This window comes from Schistocerca piceifrons, chromosome 3, assembly GCF_021461385.2.
Source record: "Schistocerca piceifrons isolate TAMUIC-IGC-003096 chromosome 3, iqSchPice1.1, whole genome shotgun sequence".
Taxonomy (NCBI): Eukaryota; Metazoa; Arthropoda; class Insecta; order Orthoptera; family Acrididae; genus Schistocerca; species Schistocerca piceifrons.
The window spans coordinates 67,260,101-67,273,843 of NC_060140.1; the positions used below are offsets into that span (position 1 = coordinate 67,260,101).

Here is a 13,743-nt window from a genome sequence, read left to right on the forward strand (position 1 = left end):
ATCAGCGATGTGGATGTGATCCGGTACCTGCTCGTCTGCCCGTGTATCGAAAGCGGGTCCGCTAGCGCTCTCATATACACAGGTGGGTACATCGAAATCAAAATTCGTTGTTAACAAATTTCTCTTTTCCGGAAGTGTTCTCCTTACTAATTCCAGTCCATATTGTATGTTCTCTCGAATTATGACAAAATCAGTTAATTTAATGCTCTAATACCGAAACTCGTCTAATAATTTTGCGCCTTATTCCCTAATGTGATTCCCTTAGTACGCCTGATGTAACTGTAATACTTCGCGTTACTGTAGTTTTACTTTTATAACCTCTTTCTAGAGACTATACTTTCGTTCAACTGCTCTTCCACTGACAGAATTACCATATCATCCTTGGGCTTTTATTTATTTTTTAAATTAAATATTGTTATCATTGGCCTTTAATTTTTTTGTAATTAAGTATCGTAATGTCGATACCAAACAAAAACAAAATTTTCAGGAAACATTTTATTGAATTACTTCAACAGTGTGCACTGCTGAAATGTGTCTAAATTATATTTCAAAAATAAACTCCACATACTTTATACTGTGACGGAAAACATTTCTATCAGCTTTCATTCATAAACAAAAGAGATATAAAAAATCATGAATTTTCGCAAAACTGAGCATCTACAGATTAATTATTTTACAGCAGTAATGTTCTAGTTATTTGATCCTATTGGATAGATAATAATTCAATAAATTGATTCATTATCCTACTGAACATTATTTTCATAGACATGTTCATCGCAACACTCTAAGGCCTTCCCATAGAACTCTATGGCTTTTTTGATGATGTATCCAAAAAGACATTAGTTTCATTATATCGCCAAGAAGTCGAAAAATTTGATTGGCATCTTTGCTACAGCTAACTCATCATTGATCGAGGAGGAAGCAAATGTTGTCTCGATTTTGCAGATGGAACTACCTTTTTTTTCCTTTTTTTATAAATAATAACTCGGGCTTCACATATTTTGAATGGTAGTTTCGCTTTGATTAATCTCTTACTAGTGATCTTGATATCACACACACGCCAGTCTTCACCCAGATCCTTACGGGCACCATGGTGGCTGAGAACCGTCAGATAATGTGATGGTAAGGTTACGTTATCACCTTTTCTCAACTCCTTTTCAATGCTACCAAATATCCTATTAAAAGGTATGCAACTGTGGCTCCTGACGCGGTACTACTGAGCTACTTTGCTCAAAACTAATCACAACCAGTAGGTGTTCAAATTTGGCAAAACTCATTTTTTGTTGATGTCAAGTTTAGAATAATTTCGCAGTTTTTGTGCAAGATTAAACAAGCAAATAGTAAGATTTCGAAAATTCCGTGTACTGCAATGGATTTGTCTTAGAAGTACGCGAATACGTATACAACTCATTTTTGCAAATTTTGTAGTTGTTGAGTTTTATGAAAACGGTAATCAATTTCTCCTCGTTTCCTTCACAGTTTTCTCAATGCTTACATGAAATAGCGTCGGGAATATTTCACAACCCCGTCTCCTTCACTTTTCGTCTATCGCTTCTGTTCCATATCCTTCGAGTCTTACGACTGCAGTCTGGTTTCTCTGTTCCCCGTATATCATCCCTGTTACCTTCAGAATTTCAAAGACCGTATTTCGGACAATCCTCTCAAAAGCTTTCTCTAAATTTACAGATACTATAAACGTAGATTTGCCTTCCGTGAACGTAGCTCCTATAGTAAGTCTAAGTGTCGGCATTGCTTTTCGTTTCTCCCTCGAGGTCGGCCTTCACCAGTTTTGCCATTCTTCCGTAAATAATTCGTGTCAGTATTTTGCAACCATGACGGATTGCAGTGAGAGTTGGATAATATTCGCACCTGCCAGCAACTGCCTTCTTGGAGTTGTCTACCTTCTCACCTTTACACCCCGTCGTCTCAGACGTACCGCTTCCCAGAGCAGTTGTTGCTGCTACAGATTCGTCACGTACCTGCAGCGGCGTACAGCGTGGGCAGCCAGTCGGTGACGTGCATCAGCTGGTTGGACACTCTGGGCGTGTTCTGCAGCAGCGGACTCCACACGGCGGCCGCGCCTCTCACACCGCCTTCCCACAGGCTGGCCTTCATCTGCAACACAAGCCACGCCTCACTCTGGACATCCTGACGATACACAAGATTTGGTAAGCAGGACATACGCAGCTGAGAGGAATGATGATTAATGCAGAGAGATCCGCTTCAGTTGTACTAACTTTCATTCAAAACACGAGCGGTTTCTAGATTTTAAAATCCCTTCTTCAGGGTATGACATTATTGTATTTTGTAACAAGTAACATGCTGTCGGGCCAGTCAGTGCAAGAACTCCAGTCATTGCCTGTTGGCGCGCTTCCAGACCTCCGGAGTGGCCCTCCGCACTGGGTCGAACTTGTTCATTCCCGTGAACTACTTCATTCATTTCACTCTTTGCCGTGAAGCGTTCAAATGAATTAGTTCATTCATGAAGTACGGAAGCATGGCCAAGTTGCCCAGTTCGCCGCTCAGCCACGGCTACGCTCTCTTACAGCTTCTGAGTTAACTTAAGTAGAGCATGGCTGAAGGGGACAAAGGAAAGATAAACAGAGAAGCCTGTCACATATAAAGGAGGTATTATATTTAATCTTGCTCAATATTTTCTCATGAAGCGCCCAAAAAAGTCTTTATCTGCCAAATGAAATCATATTTGTTTTATTCGTGGACTGAAAACTAGGGCTGCCAACGAAATGCAGTCCTATTTTATGTTCCTTTTCAAATTTAATCCAAAATAGAATGAATATGTTTACCACTGTCACAAAGTCTATATACCTACGTTAAGTAATTATTCAGAAGTTTTCCTGTAGATTATATTTTTGTTGAGAATAATAACCCTCCAAATTCAAAACGTAAACTTTCACCTGTAGTCAATGGTACGATTTCAGGTAAAAGCCCTATTTATTTTATTCGGAAAGCAGTTTTTGTGTCTGTTCACTCCTATACGATGGCTAGCAACTCGCGATAGCGTAAAAGTAGTGACATTTGGGGTTTCTTCGCCGATTTAGTTGATGGGAAAACAAAGTGGAACTGTTGTTCTAAGTATATTTCGCATAAAGGAGGAAATACATTTAATCTAGCGCGTCGTGTTCGAGTGCTGCATCCAACAGTGTCATTGTCAGTCAGGCGCTTAACGTCCCCTGCTCCTGCATCTTCCGATATTTCTTGGACAAATAACCCAGACAATCCGGAACCAACATCAGCAACTGCCAGAAGCGAATAGCAGTCGGTGCCAGAAAATAACACTATCACTTCATTATCAGACAGCAGACATCAATATCACGGAACATTACCTATGTATCTTCCGAAATCTCTTTCGAACAAAAGAAATCAGGAGATAGATTTCGCACTTCTGGAGATTGTTCAAAAGGATTATTTGCCCTTCAAGATAGTGGAAAGCAAACATTTCCAAAGTTTTGTAGACAAACTGAATGGTGCTTACAGAATGCCAGCTCGGAAGACCATTTCCAATACACTACTACAACAACAGTACGCTGTGATGAAAGAAATTGTGTGAGTCAAAATCAATTCTGTGGAAGCGGTTGTGCTGACAATGGATGGGTGGACCTCAACCACAAATGAGAGTTATTTGTCGGCGACAGCACACTACGTTGAAGGCCTGGAGCTGGCGTCTTCCCTCCTAGAGTGCTTTAAATACGACGACGGGCACACGTCAGAAAAACTCTCCGAAGAACTGCGACGTGTCACAAGGGAATGGGGCATTCAAGAAAAAGTCGTCTGTGTTGTTAGCGACAATGCTGCTAATATTGTGGCAGCTGTAAGACTCACAGCCTGGAAACACATCCCCTGCTTTGCACACACACTCAATTTAATTGTTAAGAATGGGCTTCCACACATTCAACCCATTCTGAATAAAGTAAAAAAAAAATGTTGAATTTTTTAAAAGAAAGTCGCATGCCTGCACGAAACTAAAAAAGATGCAGGAACAGTTAAAATAGCCAGTTCTGACACTAAAACAGGACAGTTACAAGATGGAATTCAGCCTATGATATGCTTCGAAGGATAATCGAGGTTAAGAATTCCTTAATGACGGTTATCACTCTGAATTATCCGGATCTTCCAAATGTGACTGCCGAGGACATTGCAAGTGTAACACAAAACTGCGACCTGCTGAAAGTTTTAAAGGCTTCATCGAGGAAATATAAAGTGAAAATGTTCTCACTGCTTCTAAAGTTATACTCCTTAGTCGCTCGTTGAAATAATCGTATTGCAGGTTTGTCAATAACACTGAAATTCATGTAGACGTGCAACAGATGGCCGAAAAGTGAGCTGAAGACCTATAACGACGATTTCGAAATATAGAGGAAAATTCCATTTTCGCAGAAGCAACTTCATTGAATCTCCGGTTCAAATTACATGGTTTTTCTGATAAATACTCTGCTGAGATGGTAAACTTCAACCTAACCAGGCACTGTGAGAAATTTTTGACGAACACATCCACTGCTACTGCAACAATCTCAGCAATCTCAGTTCCAACCACTTAATCTACTTCTAGTCTCTGGCTCGAATTTGATGAAGTTTTTTCCGGGCTGCAGAGTAATCCACACCCGAGAGCTGCTGCAATAGTGAAAGTGAACAAATATTTTCAACAGCCCCTGCTACAGAGACAAGGCAATCCACTTCAGTGGTGGTCTGAACGGCTGTCAGTATACACCTCGCTCTGTGAACTTGCAAAAATGCGACTATTGTTGCAGCCTCTACGAGTGTTCTCGAAGGCAGGACACCTTACAATTGACAGAAAAAATATCCTGACACGAAAGAAGTGGAACAAATCATGTTTTTAAACGGAAATCTCTGAAGATTCGCCAAATCCGTTTATGTTTATTCATAAATATATATGTATTTTTTTAATTTAATTAGGACAACCCTCAGATTGACATTTAGTGTAATTATTTCAATCATGTGTAAGAGATAAACATTCCTACATAAACGGTTATCTTCCAAGAGTGGATCCCACGCATGCATCAGTTCCATACTGACAATGTAAGCATTTTATTTTCATGTTGGTTGTGCATGTTCACACAGGCAGCCTCCTTGCTTGTATCTTTAATATTCATTTGTCTGCAAGCGCTGCCAACGGTAGGCTACCCGTAGACTAGAAGTATAACTGCACAAATAGTCACGGGTAATGATGTCAGCACTGCAGGAAGCAGTTGACGCTGCCTTCCCTTCGCCCCTCACCTCCCCAACTCCTCCTAAACCTATCGTTCCCCATAAACATCGCGCGATTCGTTGACAGGCTGTAGAGGGAGGACTGAAGTTAAGGGAGAATGAGTGACGCAGCGCCGATGTAGAGGGACAGGGGAAGAACGTGTGGAGTGTTCTATCTGTGAATAGTTTGAAGTACCAGTTCATTGAAATAGAGAGGTTGGTTCATACTTCACGGGAGTGAAGCGTTCATTTGAACGACTCATTCACGAGCTCCCCATCTCTACTTGCGTTTTATTGTTGGTCTGACCTACGGAGGACCGAGGGAAGTAACTACTGTCTTCTTTCTTTTCTCCTTTCTTCCATTCTAATAGTTCTTTGTTCTTTTCCTGTTTTGTACGTTCGTCTGTCCATATTGCGCCAATCTTTCTCTTTGTTTCACTCTGGAAGTCCATGAATCTCTTTACTTTTTTTCTGAACTTTTCACTGTTTCCTATTTTTTCTTTCGTTATTTTTTTCTTCTCTCAAGTCTCTTTAAACTTATTTCATCCACGTCTTTGATGTTTTGCTTCCCTGTCAAAATGTTGAAAATTCTTTTTGTTGTTATTTTCTCCTCTAGCCTCTTTAGTAGTCCATAGAATACAACCCCTCTCTTCCTCAGCGTATAAAGTATCCATTCTTTTCTTTCACACACTTTTCAGTTACTTCTTGATTTCCATTTCCTATCATTACATTTCGGTCCCAAGACTTTCCTCCTTTCCTGTTTGACTGTATTTTACTAAAGGCATTCTGAAGAGTCAAAGGTTTCTGGTCTAATAGGAGTAATATAGTAGCGGAGTTTTACGTTTCTGGATAAGTATTTCATGATACACAATTTTTTCTTAATCGAAATGTTACTTCCCTTTTCCATTTCTTTGCTAATTTAGGCTTCTTTGCCCAAAGAATTCAGCGGTATTATTTCAGCTAGATATGTAAATTTCGTAGCCTTACGTAATCAATTGTCTCTTATTTCGGTACCTCTTTCGTGTGTTACATGTTCTGTTTTTTTCTAAAGCTGTACGTAGGCCTACTTTTGAATCTGTTCTTGTAGGAGATTAGTCTGCATTGTACCGTTTTATACAGATTAGCTAAGATGCCAAGATCGTCTGAAAAAGTCAAACAATCTGTTCTGTGATTATCCTATCTTCTCCCTATTACGATTTTTCGGTGAAAACTCTGATTTTCTATCAGTTTCTTATAAAAGTTCAGATGGCATCCGTGTGTGGTGGCACCGTAATATCCTTCCTTTTCATTTTGAAGCATAAATAAATTTGGAGTGTAATGGAGTAGTTAACGAACAGAAAGATAATTATCTCGTCACATGCCTCTGGAACCCTATGTAGTGCGGAAATGACAACAAGATTTTAGGAGAGGCGGACCCGCCAATATAAAAGCAGGCAGGGAGTATACAACTGTCTGTAGACAAGCAGCAGCAGAAAGAGTGGTTAGAAGATCACAGTAACTTCGAAAGTGGATTAGTCATAGGATGTCACCTAAATGACAGATGCATTGTAATCCCTCTAAAGCTGCCCAAGTAGACTGTAGGCGATGCGAGTGTGAAGTGGAAACGCCTAGGGACCACCACAGCTAAAACAAGGCCTGGCAGACATCATGTACTGAAGGACAAGAACCGTTAAGGATTGCTGAGGATGCTTGTAAACAGCTGCACGGAATCAGTGGAAGGAATCACTCATTAATTCCGAAGTGCTACCGACTCTCTAACTACCACAATGGCTGTCCATAGGGAGTTAAAAATATTGGGGTACAACAACCGAGCGGCCACTCCCTAAGAAACAAATTTCTGTAGTCAGTGCAGAGCAACGTTAGAGGTGGCGTAAAGAGCCACATCACTGGGCACTGTACGACTGGAAACGAGTGACCTGGAGTGGCGAATCACGCTGCCCTCTGTAGCAATCCCATGAAAGCATTTGGGATTGGATATTGACTGGGAACGTTACCTACCATTTTGCGTTGTGTACAGAGGACATGGAGTTCCTGTACGGGTATGTTTTTCCGTGGTTAGCTTGTGGTCCCTTTTCCGCACTTAAGAAACTGCTAAATGCGGAAGAATATGAACTCATTTAACAGCATTCTGTATTGCGTAATGGAGGAACAGTTTGAAGACAATGATGGTTGCTATTAGCATGACAATCCAATCTGTTATAGACCAGCGTGTACCAGGCAATGATTTCTGGACAGTAAGATTGGTTCAAATGGCTCTAAGTACTTACTATTGGACTTAACATGTGAGGTCATCAGTCCCCCTTACTTAGAACTATTTAAACCTAACTAAGGACATCACACACACCCATGCCCGAGGCAGGATTTGAATCTGCGACCGAAGCAGCAGCGCGGTTCCGGACTGAAGAGCCTAGAACCGCTCGGTCACAACGGACAGTAAAATTCCTGACACGGATTATGCTGCTCTGACTCCCGAACTGAGCGCAGTGGATAACTTTCTGGGTGAGCTAGGACGTCCACTGTTCTCCATAGGCCGACCGGAGTGGCCGAGCGGTTCTAGGCGCTTTAGTCTGGAACCGCGTGACCGCTACGGTCACAGGTTCGAATAATGCCTCGGGCATGGGTGTGTGTGATGTCCTTAGGTTTAAGTAGTTCTGTTCTAGGGGACTGATGACCTTAGAAGTTAAGTCCCATAGAGCTCGGAGCCATTTGTTCCTTTTAACTCGGCGTCCAAAGTCACTACCTTCTCTGGTTCCCGTTCTTAACAAAGAATGAAACTTCCAGAAAGATTAAAACTGTGTGTCGGACCGAGACTCGAACTCGGGACTCTTAAGAAAGAATGTTCTGCCATTCCCCAAAAGACATTCAGACAACTTACTGCATGTATCCAAAACAGAGTTCAGGCAGTCCTGGAAGTGAAGAATGACCGCCGACAAGTGACTGGATACTTTGAGTCACATTGTGTGTTTAAGGTATTTGTCTTTCATTACGTGCAGACGTCAAACGTACTGGTAACTTCAGCGGTAGTACGATGTGTGGTTGTTCCGTTATCGTTAAAGGCCCTAAAGAAGGGACGCCACTACCCAGTTAATAAAAAAAATTCTTTCATTAGTAAAAGCTAGCAGCCCATTCTTACGAGTACGTGATGCAGAGCATAGCAGCCACCTTCCGCCATGGAAATGAGCTTATTGAAATACGTGTAAATTTGTGATGCTTTCATCATGACCATGCTACATGGGACGCGTAAATAAATAAACTATACAAACTAAACTACACCGTCTAATCAAATGTGACCAGCTGAATAACCAACTTTTGCAGGCCGGACTGCTGCGAGGCATGCAGGAGAAGAGTCTCTGAAATTCTTGGAAGTGCCGACAGGGATGCCAACCCTACTGCGTGGCCAGCCGCACTACGATTCTCGGTTGAGGACCCACGGCGCGAACAGCCTGATCGAGGTGGTCCCACAGATTCTTCGTTATGCCCTTCCAACCACGCACGTACACTGCGAGATGTGTGACATGTTCCTTTGTCTTGCTGGTAGATGCCAACCTACCGAGGAAAAACAAACGGCGAGAAGGAGTGGACATGGCCCCAAGGATAGATGGGTACCTGTCTGTATCCATTGCGCCTTCCAGAATGACGAGATCACCCAGAGAAAACATTTTCCATACCATATTGTTCCAGTCTCCGGTCTGGATCCTAACGACGATTAAGCAGGGTGTTTCCTTTTAGATGTTGGACTCCGTACTCCCAATGGCTATCGTTGCAATTGGGCATAACACGGAGTCATCAGAAAAGGCCATCTGTCACCATTCATTGTAAATTCGGTGGCGGTATTGGGGTGAAAATTCCAACCTTTGTCGCCGATTAACAGTAGTCAGCATTGGCACAACAACAAGGCTGTTGATGCCGTAGTCAATAAGCACTAACGTTCTCTGTCCGTCCCCGGTAGCTGAGTGGTTGCCGGCATGGTAGCTCAGCGTGTTCGGTCAGAGGGCTGCGTGCTCTCTGTAATAAAAAAAAAAAAAACTGACTCAAGGAATTAACGATCAACTTGAACGGATGTCTTGTGACGTCAGCCCAGAGAAAACGCAACGAACGATATCTAACAAAAATGAGGGGAAAAAAGTGGTCAGGGCGACGGAATATCAATCCTAAGGGCCCGAGTTCGAAGTGGCGTCAAATCGAAAGACTTGCACCCGGCGAACGTTCTATCCGAAGGGAGACCCTAGTCACACGACATTTACATTTTTAGCAACGTTCCCTGAATGGTGGTTGCATAGACAATTTTGGCAGCCCATTCGTTCATTTCTGAGGTCAGTTGCTCAACAGTTGCATGTATATTCGCCTGTACACCTCTCCAAAGCCTTTCTTTCACCCATATCATCTATAGCCTGTGCTCATCACACTTGCCTCGGCGCAGGTTTTGGATAGCATCATTTCGCCACGAACGATATACTTTAATTAAGGCGGCACATGAACTGTTTACAAAACTAGCCGTTTCCGAAATCCTTCCAAACTTGGTCAGTTGAACGTCAGCTAAATCGCTCTGTTTCGGCATTACGATAAACGCGGCACGGTTTTCAGCGTACCCCCGACATACTTGCTTTATATACCCTGTGTGCTACTACTGCCAACTGCGGTTTGTGAAGAGTTACAGCACTTTGACGACTAACACACGCGGTTGTCACATCAGTGTGACTCTACCTTGTGTATGCACCGCCACCGTACCTTGGGAATCCACAACTTTCAGTGTGCGACTGCTCCCAAAATTCCCTAATTGGAGCGCCAAGCTGCATAGTAGAACACACAAAGTGAACCACTTGCGGATGAAAGATATGCAGTAACTGATAGAGAAATTGAAACTAAAGCAGCACATGCATCAGTAGACAGGATTGTAGAGTAATATTTCACAGCCAGATGCTCAGGACGAAGGGCTCAAATTCAGCTACATCTGCAAACGGCGACACTTTCCTGAAAGCCGGAGAAGTGTAACAATACGATTTAACTAAAGGGTTTTTTAGCTCTGAAAGCATTGTCCCGTTTAAAGACTGGCTGTTAAGTGGCGGACTGCTCCGAACACCACGGATCTGAGGTTTGTTCTTGGCCTGATGCTTTCTTGACAACTCTGGAATGCAGAAAGGCACCTGAAGGAACTCTCTGCGGTTTTCAACAGAAAATGATAAGTTTGAGACCGTTTACGAAGACTGACAGGATTGCTCAGCCACTGTCGACAAATGATTGTTTGGGACTGCATATTCATCCCACCAGTGACAAAGACGCACTGCCGGAGAATGAACACAACTGCCGACCAGCGGTGACCTCAGGATGAAAGAGGACACAGTGGCATCTATCCGTCAGATGGATCAGTTATTGAGTCGCCGAGTTGGTTGAATCGACCAATTGGAGAATTCAGAAATCTTTCGAAGATCAATTAGAGTTGGAGCATTCATAAATCTTTAGATCACTTAGAGTTCAACCTGTGGAGCCTTACTTGAGATTTTAAGCTAATTTTTAGGTGAATTGAGAGTCACACGTCCTTTCAGGAGATTCGTGTGTGTCATGATTTCCATGATGTTTTGTATGACGTTTTCTGACTTTACCTTCTGGAGGCATGTCAAGTTATTGTCAAAACAGTTATCAGACTTTGAGTGGAATGCCTATTTTCTTTCCCTTGTATAGTATCATTTTGTGGTAGCCTCGTTTCACAGTGAGTGTCGGGTTGTCTTTCATACGGCCTGATGATGGTCTGTCCTATGGCCTGATGCCTGAAGCCTTAAGCCTCCGTCTGTGTTTCCCACAGATTTCAAATATAACATTCTCAACGACTCTGCGAGCATATAACGGCACAGACTATTTGCCTTGGACGTGGTCCATAGCAGCATGTCGACCTCCATTTTACCTGGAGAAGAATTATGTGGGATTAATGGAAGGAAGAATATGCTTCTCAGGGCAGCCCCACAAGAAATCATGAGACAGAAAGATGAAGGTGCTGACAGTCAACTAATAGCCACTCAACACCAAACATGATTCTGTGGAAAATCGACACGCCATCGCAACATCAAAACAGCCACATACGCACGAGCGTAGTACTGAATCTGTTAAGTGATGACGTAAAGTGGCTTATTCCGTCCCTCTCCTTCCTCTAACACGCCCAGTTGTGAATGGTAATGATAAAAAACATACATGTTTTCTTGCTTTGTCATATGCAATTGAATTCCTCAAATTATTACATTTTAATACCCAGTATGGGGCGATCTCATCTGCATACCACATCCTGAATTTACAATTTTGACTGAAATTCTGTATTAAGGTGAAAAATGACAGCAAAGATAGTGGGTTTCCAAGTGTCGATATTAATGTCAGGACATGTAACCATTAGCTGGGGCCGCAGCGTGAGAACTCGTTACTGGCGTAAAAATTACATAAAAGATTATGAAGTAATTCTGATTACAAAAAGACCGATGGTGTAAGTAATCCTAAAGGAAGATCACGGGAAGTAATGATATTCATATGGGCCTGAATACATGTAGAACTAGCAATTGGCGGCTAAACGAGTTAAGAGTGCAGTACATGACACTGGTTACAAAACCGTAGTTTCACCAATTGTAACTCCAGTGTCACTTGATAATTAGCAGACGGAATAAAGGCGGCAAAGGAAGATACTGCGCCCAACAAACAAACTAATTTTAGAACGTAATCCCACGTGCTTGTCATAAAAAGGCTAAAATAAGTCTTTAGTGGTCACAACTTCATACCGGGAGAAAAAAACGTACACAATCGTCTTAAATGAAAGGCGGTATGATGGCCTTTAGCAATGATGACAGTGAGTAATGATGACAGTGAGTAATGATGACAGAAGTGCTAGCTCCTTACTCCAGTGGTGACAGAGCTAACCAGCTAACACGCTCGTGGACGGACCAGCCACCCTCAGCGTCTACCAGTAGAGTGCGCTGACTGACGCAGTTTTTAATGATGACAGAAGTGCTAGCTCCTTACTCCAGTGGTGACAGAGCTAACCAGCTAACACGCTCGTGGACGGACCGGCCACCCTCAGCGTCTACCAGTAGAGTGCGCTGACTGACGCAGTTTTTACGAGAAATCATCAACAATATGAAGCGTCACATTTTTGGCTTACGGACTAGGTGCCTCCAGTAAGGTCCCAAAGTCACCGGTTCTTAACAGAGGTCGATTGTGAGGGTAGCAATGATGTGTTTAATATCTACAAATCGATAATTCAATGCAACTTCTAGAGAGTGATGATAGCTTGAGAAAGCACTGCCCCCATTCAACGTAGATCGCTTTCAGATACTTCTACACAATAATGAACAGAAAAACAGAAACAGTGGAGGCCGAGCCGTTTCTGGTGAACGGCTGTAGGGCCGCTGGGCGGCATTCAGTAACTGCCCTAGCTGACGCAGCCTCTACAGATGGATGATTCGATAGATATGAGGTTGCGGCACCAGTGGCACTTGGCTTGTACTCCGTCTGCTGCTCTCTGCACTGGGGGTAAAGAAGTGCGCAGCTGCGCTTGCTCGTCTGCTAGTAGCAACCAAGAAGTGTGTATTCTGCCATGCACAAATAGCTGCAATGCAGCGCACAAACATGGTTCATTGTGATCGCCCATCTCAATCTTCAATAACGAACATTTGCAGCCCAGATGTGCAGGAAGAGAGTCAATGACTTTCTGGATAGTACCTACAGGGATAGGAAACAATGCTGTGGCCAACTGCTCTAGGTTGAGAGACTGCAGGGCACTCAGCCCTGATTCGGTGTTATGCTGCTTCATGTTCTTAGGGAAAATGATCTTTATCTCTCTATTTTGACTTCATACATCGTGATGATGGTGGGCAGTAGTTAGTGCTCTTACTTGTGTGCCCTAGGGAAGGAATAACAGTAAGCTTTACCTGAATTCAAAGTAAAAGTGCATGGCGATGGTGGGCTGAGGGAAGCCCTTTCTTCCCACAGATCCTGGGGGAGACATGTCTGGATGGACGAGTTCCACGGTCTCAAAGTGCAGGCACTTTGGTTGGCGCTGGGTGGGAGGCAGCCACGTCCAGGTAGACTGACTAGGGCTGAGAAGTCGCCACTGCAATGGCCAGCGCATTGTAGACCGGCGATGAAGCAGAGGATGGGGCCCTTGTTAGGCAGGAAGCCGACAAAACCACTGTCAGTGTTCTGTGAATTTCCGTGGGACAGGGCCATCGGCGTACAGACGTCCAGACCCTGTCACAAAACATATTTGTGAAAGCATGAGGCTTTTAGCGAGTTTATGGCCGTTCTTTGGAAACTTTGAAATGGACGCAACAGGAGAGATAACACGCTTTTATGGAGGGATGTAGTTCCATCCTGAGCCGCGCGGGATTAGCCGAGCGGTCTAAGGCGCTGCAGTCATTGACTGTGCGGCTGGTCCCGCCGGAGGTTCGAGTCCTCTCTCGGGCATGGGCGTGTGTGTTTCTCCTTAGGATAATTTAGGTTATCTCGTGTGTAAACTTAGGGACTGATGACCTTAGCAGTTAAGTC

The 13,743-nt window shown here is 43.2% G+C and overlaps 1 protein-coding gene across 1 annotated transcript in view; it reads right to left on the reverse strand.

Moving 5' to 3' along the window:
- LOC124788396 (arylsulfatase B-like) overlaps positions 1–13,743 on the reverse strand; it is a 103,394-nt gene that overhangs the window by 16,938 nt on the left and 72,713 nt on the right. The window contains exon 8 of the mRNA XM_047255662.1: positions 1,980–2,115. Coding sequence (XP_047111618.1) covers positions 1,980–2,115 — 136 coding nt within the window. The remainder of the gene's footprint in view (positions 1–1,979; positions 2,116–13,743) is intronic.